General features: G+C 39.6%; 1 protein-coding gene across 2 annotated transcripts in view; it reads right to left on the reverse strand.

Moving 5' to 3' along the window:
• FNBP1 (formin binding protein 1) overlaps positions 1-9,712 on the reverse strand; it is a 94,604-nt gene that overhangs the window by 28,960 nt on the left and 55,932 nt on the right. For both annotated transcript variants that reach the window (XM_009286924.2, XM_009286929.2), the window contains exons 7-8: positions 7,024-7,152; positions 5,121-5,267 (exon numbers count right to left, since the gene is read on the reverse strand). In XM_009286924.2, coding sequence (XP_009285199.1) covers positions 5,121-5,267; positions 7,024-7,152 — 276 coding nt within the window. The remainder of the gene's footprint in view (positions 1-5,120; positions 5,268-7,023; positions 7,153-9,712) is intronic.

A 9,712-nucleotide genomic window follows, 5' to 3' on the forward strand; every position in this document is an offset into this window, starting at 1 on the left:
CAGGAACCAACCTTTACAGGGACCAGTCTCATTCCCGGGAATGAATACCCTTCCAGAGCCCGGGATCAATACAAGTCTCTCCACCTTCTGCTCCAAGATCAGGGCACTTTTCTTGGATCTATTTTCGCTACCACGATGTGCTTTCAAAAAACCACCTAGGCACAGCAAAGTATCCTACCAAAACAAGGTACTCTAATGTGTAAAATTTAGTACTCCCAGATAATAAAAGTGATAAATGCAGTTAAGAACACAACCATCACCCCACAGAACAGATGTTTCCAACCTATGTCAGTCAGAATGTACTACAACTGGGAACATAAATGGCTACAATCTCAGTTTCATAATAGAGCTCTAAATAAACAATCAATCTATGGAAATAAAGCAGGTGAGCTTTAGTCTCAAATAGTCCAATATTCCTGTTATGAAACTCTAGCCCATTTTGCAAAGGTATCACTGAGACCAGTCATTACTCAAAATATCAACAGATAAAAAGCAGAGGACTATGGTCTATTTAGGAAAATTTAAAAAACCCCACCCAACTATCATTAAAGCACAGGTCATTGTACTTAACTAAAGATGATGCTTAGGAAGAATAAACTCGCATCTCCTCACACCAACCTTCCACTGAGCTGCACAACTCCCGAGTCTGACCACAACCTAGCTTTGTTTTCATTCCCTTTGTTTCATTTCCAACGCAAAAATAAAAATTCTGATACAAACATCTTTTAAAGGCTTTTTCATGTCTACTTGTGAAAATGAGAGCTTATTGTTAACTTTACTGACTAGAAAACAATCATACTTCAGCAACCGAGCGGATAACTTAAGTGACTCACAACAAAGATTTAAGGTACAGAATTGCTGGGCATGCAGCTGCAAACAAACTAGTGGAAAATCCCAATAAATACTCCTATATAAAGGAACTCTTCTTGAGTGATCACACTGCCACAAGTTGACAAGTTGGTGCTTGTGAACTCAGCTACAGTAAATGGCAGGAGTTTTTCTTATGAGCTTTACCTAACAACTGAGCAGTCCAAGTTCATGCAAGTAGCCCGACACACTGGTGCAGGCAGCAGCTGGGAACTCCACGCGCTGTCATTAAAGCCACATTCCCTTTTGGCACTACTAGGAGTGCTAGATGCAAGTCAGCCACACACTGACTGTATACTGTGTACAATGGTTTTACTCTTTTTTTTTTTTGACAGAGAGAAAAGAAAAAATAAATCAAAGCAAGAACAATATATAGCATTTTCCCTAGTCAGGTCAAACACAATTTATTATACATAAGCTCAAATTCAGATTTCAGCTTGCCAAATGCATTTAAATCTAATGGGACTCAGAAAAAAAATATTTTAACATACTTCTCATCTACTTGACTTCTTGGGAAGAGAGCTTTTTACGTTATACTGTTCTAACAGTTTTCTTCTGAGATCATTAGAGAAACTGTGCCACAGCACACAAATATCTTATTAGTCTCTAGAGAAGAGCATCACCATCCTGTTCAGATAAAAAAAAAGATGAACTTGTTGCTTTGAAGGCATTTCACAGATTCTGCTTATGTCCGTAGGTAAAACGCTATTCATGAGAAATCTAGTGGGATATGAACATACCCAAAGGCCAGGTTCAATTGAGCAAAACACAGTTATAGGAAAAGCTTCGCAAAAGTCTTCATGGGGTTGTGAAGAAAAATAAGGTGTAAGATCCTCAGCCGATCAGGTGCACTGTGAAATTCCTACACAACTTTTAGGGAGGTAGAAGAACACATTCCATTATCTCATCCTAGTTTGACATTAAAACTTCATGAGATCTAAACATTTGAAGAGAGTTTTAATAATAGTCATGAAAGCAAGATGAAGAAGGAAGAGAGAAGAGACTACAAACACACACAAGGTTACATTAAATACTCTACCGGTATTTTATCCTATGCATGGAGCTTTTCATTTTTTCCTCTTAATTTTACAGTGTTCCTTCCATTTAGTCAAAACATCCTTCCACTACAATGGAGCTGAAAATAACCAGCATGCTCCATATATCACAGAGATAATGTCATAACAGGAACTCCGAAGCCCATAACAAATTAATTTTATCTACTGCTAGAGCCTTCTGAAGCAAATTCTGCATAGGTTCACACAGCAGTCACTACAGCCTACCCTTGCAACACGACCTCTGCGTTGTCCGAGTTGTTGTTAGAAAGAGGACACGAAAAAGAAGCATATTTACAACTGCATTAGAAACACAGGGCTAACCAGTATTCCCAGCTAAATCCCGACAGTTTCTATTGCTATTAGCGGGAATTCTATACACTGCAGTGAGGGCATAAAGCAATCCTATTTACACAGTTACAAATTTAGTAACTAAGCCTGAAAGACTGGCCATTTTGCAAAAGTGGGCACGAGGCAGAACTTTGTAATATTTAAGCTGCAGAGAATATAGAAAGTATTAAATCCGTCTCGTGTCATTCTGGTTCTTAACACTATCCCACGAAATAGGGGCCCTGGAAGAAACGTCATCTTCCATAATCCTACTAATGCTCCCAGAGGGAGGGAACACGGCGCTGGCCATGGAAAGGAAGCCTGTCAGCAGTCTGCGCTTCCAGTTTAAAAGTCACTATGGAACTACCTCCTTCCTTCCTATTGTACTGCACAATTCTGATGCTAGAAATCATGGTGGTTCATAGATGCCATAGGAACCGCCCCTTCATAGAACAATGTTTGTAATAAACTTAACTGAAGCTGAAAATTGATTATCAAAAAACTCCAGGATACCTACATGAAGTACAAACTTCTGCTGCTTTTATTTTGTTTTTTGTTTTTAAACAGTAATTCCTTACCATCAGCTGGTAACATTTTACTGACAGCAAAAAAAAAAAAGCTGCGGAACTTGCAGGTTCTTACATCCTTTCAGCTAGAGTTGACCCACAGTTTGGTACTCAGGGTAAATTACTAAGAATTGGTATTTCTCTGTAATTTTTTTTTTCTTTCTAACCAATACATCATCTATATCAGTTGTGGTTGTTTCATTTAAAGCTCTGGTTTCTGAACCGAAGTTACTGCACAAAGAGCACAGCTTTCATTTACCCTCTCCCCTTCTTCAGTAACTCTATACGTGATAGCTGGGTAGAAGAAGTGAAAATAAAACCAAAGGATACCAAGAGCTGAATAAGAACTCCAAATGCATCACTGCCTTTTGTCAGTGTCATAGTGTCTGACTGTATACTTTTCAAGTTTGGCGATACTGTACATTTGTTTATGATTACCAGATCCTGGAGATCTCCTCCCAGATGGGAAACACATGTCTGTGTGGGCCCAGAGTTTCACACAAAGCTTTTCCTGCTCAGCAGGCTCTTGGTTTTGCTCACCATTGTACTAGCTATATTATCACCAGCTGTCCTCGCATTCAACTTTCCTGGAATCTGACCTCATTTTCAAAGTTGACTACAGCTCCAATCTAGTCGACTTTCCTATCCAAAGTTTTTCAAGCTTGAAAAAGATGAGTAAAGGAGACCACGTTCAGTTTGAATCTTTTGAGGAAAAGGAGAAACTCTCCTGATAGTAGCCTAAGAGAGCTCAAACTTGCTGCTTAGAACACTAAGAGGTCAGATGGGAAAGGTCTGCTGTAACACTCTGCGTTAGTGGCAAAAGTGGTACATGATTTGGAAATGGAGAAGATACAGCTTTTACATTGCTACTCTGTTCACCTATGGCCACCCTTATAAAGTAACAGGACCTGCATCCTGCAGAAGGGCAGGAACAAGCATATCACTTTTATTAGAATTGAGAAAGTTAGAAACTACTGTTCCAGAGATGAAAAAAGTCCTTGATGATATTTAAGAAGCAAAAAGAACCCTTTATGGACATAACTGTTTTCCACAGTTAAGTTAAATCTAACTTATCTGTATGCAAGACAGACTAACTTGAATATAAAATTCACAGTGATCCAAACACCTAGCTTAAGCCTTGCGTGTGTTTTGCTAAGAACTCACTTGAAGATTCAAGCAGAGTACAGGCTGACATGAATCTCCCCAACATTATTTCACCATGCAGCACCAAAAGCTGTACCTCAAGAAGGGTACATTGTTCTAACATGGGAATCTGTGCCCCAACTCCCCCTTCTCCCACCCTGAAAGACTAATTTTCAGATTCCTTGGTTTCCTATGCTGCTCTCTGTGAGAGCAATTGCCCAGCAGAAAGTAGTAGATTAATTTCAAAACTTCAGCCTCAGGCTTATGCTGCCAGTTAACGGCACTCTCCAGGCTCTGGGCACTGAATAGCTCAGAAAAGATTCCAGTGAAAAAGATGTATGGGAAATTCAAACAGCCAGCAAGACACACGCTGTTTGTATTTGAAGCACTAATGTGATCCATGAGAAGGGCTCAAAGAGCAAGCAGAGACTTCATTTACGAAGGGAGCAGACCATTCTGAAAACAAAATAGAAAACACATTTGCCCTTGTGCTAACGGTACATCAGGAAGCTCAACCGAACTCTTTATCAGCCTTTTTATCAGGAAGGCTTCTTTTTACTCCTACAATGATGTTCAGAAATCAAGATTTGTGAGAGCTCATTTTTACAGATTGCTAGCAAATCTCAAATCTGCAAAGAAAGATTTTACAGTAAAGCAGAAATTTTGCCAGAGTTGTTTGCAATAATTTATGTAGCCAATACTTTAAATACTTCCATTATTATAAAACTGGAATGAAGACATTTCTGCAACATTTAGTTTTCTGATGATTAGACATAGAACCCATCTGAATAAGAACTGGTGATTATTAGGTATCTGGAATTCTGTCCACTATCTTCCTTATTCTACACAGAAGCCTATTTTTTCAGTTACAGCATTTCAAAAAGTACTTATCCTAATTAAAGGAGAGAATATTCCTAAAAAAGGGAGAAAAAAAATAAAAAGTGTGGCAGTAGAGGCATTTCTGGGTGTTAAGTAGATTTGGGAAATAATCTGAGCACATCCTGCCTCAGACAAAGTAGCACGCGACAAGAACCTATTCTTTGTTTTAGTTCTATGACTATAAAGCTCTCATGCTGCAGCCTGGACCCCGGATTTAAGTCTCCATTTATAAATGATCAATACTAAAGATGACAATCAACAATCCAAACAATGCAACACTTACATTCTTGTGATCAATTGATTCTGCAGCCTTTGTTATTTCATCCAGACACTTTCCAATGATAGGGATCACTTGGCGGTCGACCTCTGCGAAAGTCTTCATGGATTCACCTATCCTCACGATTCTTCTTTCCTCCATCTCTTGTATTTTCTAAGACATTACATTTCATTCAGATCAAATATCAAGATTAACTTCACAGTTTCAACCAATTTTTCTCCCCAGCGTACATCATCTGCTTTAAAATTTATGGTTTAGATATATTTTTAAGAACAGACAAACTAGGACAGCTGTTCTCATGAAGGCACCAAGTGATATTATTCCCTCAAACATCAAAATGCCATTCTAAAAATAACCTCTGTTACTATTACCGGGAATTTTTCAATTAACTTTTATATTAAAAAATGCTGATTTGTCAAAACCCCAGCTTTAGACTTTTGTAAGGATGGCTCCCCTAAGGCTTTTAAGACAATTTCTGCAACAATAAATTCTTTCATTTTCTTCACATGTTGTGAAAGATCTTATTTTCCTTCCACTGCAGAATCCAAGCAAACAAAAAAGTCTTGATGTCCCCCCTTCTCCTTTTCCCTAGAAGGTAATTTTTGGTTTACAGGCAGTCCTATACATCATGTATTGTTCACACCAGGGCTTCTCAACATATGCCCCCTGTTGCTCAATGGATTCAGTGCCACGATCTCCAGCACCTATTCCATGGACCTCTCGTTTACAACAGAGGGAAACTGGATGTGGCATAACACTATTATGACAGATTATAACAGGATACAGAAGGGCATGAACAAGAACTGCCTGTTTCACATTAGACTGCAGGAATCTTACAGAGCATTGTCAACTTAAAAATCCCCACTGCCTTGATTGATCTACAAGCAACATAAGTTATTTGCAAAACAACTTGTTATTTCAACATCTAAAAGAAAGCACTAGAGCTTACTGGTGCACTGGCAGTGAAAAGGATACTTCTGCAGTACTTTAAGCATGCTCACCTGCGAATCAAAGCACTTAACACTAGATCTGGTAAATGAAAATATATTGCAAGAATTTTATATCTGATGCCAGGGATAATTTATCTCAAGACATTGGTTTGAAATACCATGAATCAAAAGAGGAGGTTCATTTAGCTAAGAAGTTCCAGCTATGGGTAAGAAAATGCCTATTTGCTACTCAAATATCAGTTATTTCTTATCAGATGATAAGCATGTGACATCTTCTCCCTTAAAGAGGTTGTATTTTCCACTTCTGATGCTTATGACCCATTACAATGGAACAGTCATTTAGAACTTCTCTTCTACTACATTAATCTCTCTTTGTTCAGTCAAGCACAAACTCAGATCTTCAATCAATATAAATCTGATGGCTTTTTTGTTCTTCCTCTACAGTCTTTCTTTAGGCACCCTAAGACATCATCAGCAAGCTTGCTTAAACCCTTTGACATTCACTACTGCAGAATTATTGTGGTTTAAATTTAAACATCTGTGAAGTCTGATTTGAAGACAGGTTATAAAGGGCTGTGAGGCTTTACAGATGTAACAATGCCCAGCTGACTCCTGCCCCAACAATGCAAATAATGCTCTCATTCCCCAGCTGCGTGGACACAATAACAGAGCAAGATTGTGAGGATTCCAAAGACTATCGTAATCTGTCATGACAATTCAATGTCACCTTCCTCATATATTATTGATCACTTGATATCTAGTCTAAGAGAAAGACACAATTTATCCTACCAAGCTCTCCATCTCTTGTGTTGGCAGACTGCATATAAAATTTGCTAACAGAGACAAAAATCACCAAAAAGTAAAAGACAGGGTCATAGAATTGAGGCAATGTGCAATACACCCCTCTGTTCTTATCACAAGATTATGAGCTACTCTAGATCAGTGCCAGTGACCCTCACCTGGAAGATGTTTGGTACGTGTGTGTAGTAATGATCATGTTGCTCACTGTTGAACTTTTGTAGAGTGGAAGAATATTCTGCTTTGCTGTCTTCTGCCATTTGATGTCGCAGCTGGGCTTGCTGTCTTGCCTGAAGAAATGAAAAAAGAAATTTATACTACATGGAAAGAAATTGCATTGTGTTACTCCTCATCTTACTATCCTTACCAGTAGGCAGCACAGGAACATTAGCATATGGGTCTCTGAACACTTCCAGCTTTTGGTTCACTCCTATTTTGTGAAACAGTTAATCTACAGCAAGCGTAAGCCTGCAGTGTGCACACTGCTGCTGTTGTTCTCTTGCGTTACAACATGCTATTTCCATGAACCATTTTGCATTCCATGAACAACCTGTTCGTACTGCATGTAAAACACTGAAACAAGTTTGCCCCTCTACTAGCCCACCTAACATGCATTCACATTTTCTGTAGGCTTGTGGATACTCTTCTTGCTCCACTGTATGCCTTGTTGGATGGCACCTGCTTTTTCTCTAATGAACTACTTACCTAGCAGTATTTTTGGGGAAAGGGAAGCAACAAAAAACAAACAAACAAAAAAACAAACAACAAACACACACACACACACCCCAAAACCCACCCGACCAAAACAGTTTTGTCTCATTTCACATGCCTTGACCAACATAATCATGACAAAACATCTTAACTCGTGCTCCCACTGTGCTCTCTGCAAAGTCCCGTATCTACACCTCCTTGAATAGCGCTGGCATGAAGTGCACAAGGAAAAGGGAGCCTGAGTAGCAGCTGAGACACAACTCCCTTCCTATTTTTACCCACACAGATGATTTGCTTTGCTACCCAGCATAGCAGAGCACTGGGCAATTAACCTCACTTCTTTCCCTAGAACAATCTGTCCCTGAGTGACCCTTTTATATTTTCCAATTCCTCCCCTTGCAATTCTGCTTCCCAAGGCCTTCTGTTATCTGTTTCACTGCCCACCATTATTCCCTTACTGTCTATGCCATCTGTTTATTTTAGTTGCCTTTTCCTTCCTTGCTGTGGGCCTTCATACAGTAGCTCTTCCTTCTCTTCCCTTCCTACCCAGCTCCCTACACCCATATGCCTTCGCCCCCTGCCCTGCGTCCACTTGTTGAAGCTCCCCTCTCTCCCAGTTTGTGTTCACCCAGCCGGAGCTCTGCTGCTCACCCTGCTCCCACGCAGCCCCGCTGCACCTTGCCCACTCCCACCTGCCCCAGCAGAGCCTGCCCCAAACACTTGCTCCAGTGAGAGCTTTGCCATTGATCGGCGTGAGCCCAGGACTTGGCTTTGTAAATCTAAACTATCCTGAGTTTGCACTCATTTTTCAGGCACTCATGGAGCCTCCTCACCCTCCGTTGCCAACCTAGCCTTGAACAGTGCTGCAAGCGTCCAGAAAGTATTACGTTCCAATCACTCCCTTGATTTCAGAATAACCCCTCTAAGAAAAGAGAGAGAAAGACTGCTTTAAAAATTATTCAGAACACTTTGGGATGTTTCAGGGAAAACAACACAACAAATAGTTTTAGCATATTTTAAGTGGACTCCCATTAAAAACAGTTCAGAAAGGAGTTATTCTTTGAACTGTTCCAAGCAGACAATAGTTTCCTGACAATAAATCCATGAAATACCAAATCATGGAACATTTTAGTAATCATAACTGGAAGGTAACAAATTCTGCCAGAAGGTTTCAAATCTCAATTTGCAAAGAAAGAGGCTTCCCTCCCATTTGTCCAGCTCGCACATCTCACCTAATAATTTATTTCACCTCAATTCAGCTATTTCTTTTGCAAGCGCAGTCAATTGTAGGAATTTCCTAGATCCCCTTCACATTCGTTCTACGAAAATAATTCAAGTGCAATGAGAAAATGCTGGGCACTGGGTGCATAATAGGAGATGAAACAGTAGCATCAAATGGAAAAGACTGCAACTATAACCAAATAAAAAAATCCCATTTTAAAAAAAAAAAAAGACAGACTTTCAACTTTGCTTGTTCCCCAGGAGTTTTAACTGTCCACTAACTCCTGTGAAGGATGCATATATAACTTCAGAAAATTTACCTGCTACAGTGAAATTCCAAGAAGCCATATCAATATTTTTTTTGCCCAGGTGCTATATAGCTTATTAAACTTTATCATCCACACACTCATATATAGCTACATTAAATATGAGTGGAAAACAATATAGCCTTGTACTACAAACACAAATTTACCAGCAAAACAAAGTCAGCCATGGAAAGGCGGACAGCTGTAAGAGTAATGTGCGCTTGTCTCCCGACCCCTTCCTCAAGTCCCAGCTGCTACAGATCAATATCCATTTGTGAGGCCCATTCTCTTCATCTACCTAAGAGCAACCCATTGTTTGAGCTGACTTCTACAACAGCCCCAGTCCCACTCATACAGCTGTCTCTTCTATTTATTTTTTTTAAATAGTGCAACTCAGGAATTTGTCCCTTGACTCTATTGTTGAAGCAGAAAAACAAGAAATCCATTATTACACATTTCCAGGCAGATCCAGCAAACATTAAGCCATTAGAGTTCATTTTCATGAGCAAGCTCATTGGTCAGATATGAGCAAAGTAACTCTGAGCTAAATGTATACAGGAGTAGACACTCCGTTTCCAAAACTATGTTAACTGTCCCCAAATAAGGGGGGGGA

This window comes from Aptenodytes forsteri, unplaced genomic scaffold (assembly GCF_000699145.1).
Source record: "Aptenodytes forsteri isolate BGI_AS27 unplaced genomic scaffold, ASM69914v1 Scaffold136, whole genome shotgun sequence".
NCBI classification, from domain to species: Eukaryota; Metazoa; Chordata; class Aves; order Sphenisciformes; family Spheniscidae; genus Aptenodytes; species Aptenodytes forsteri.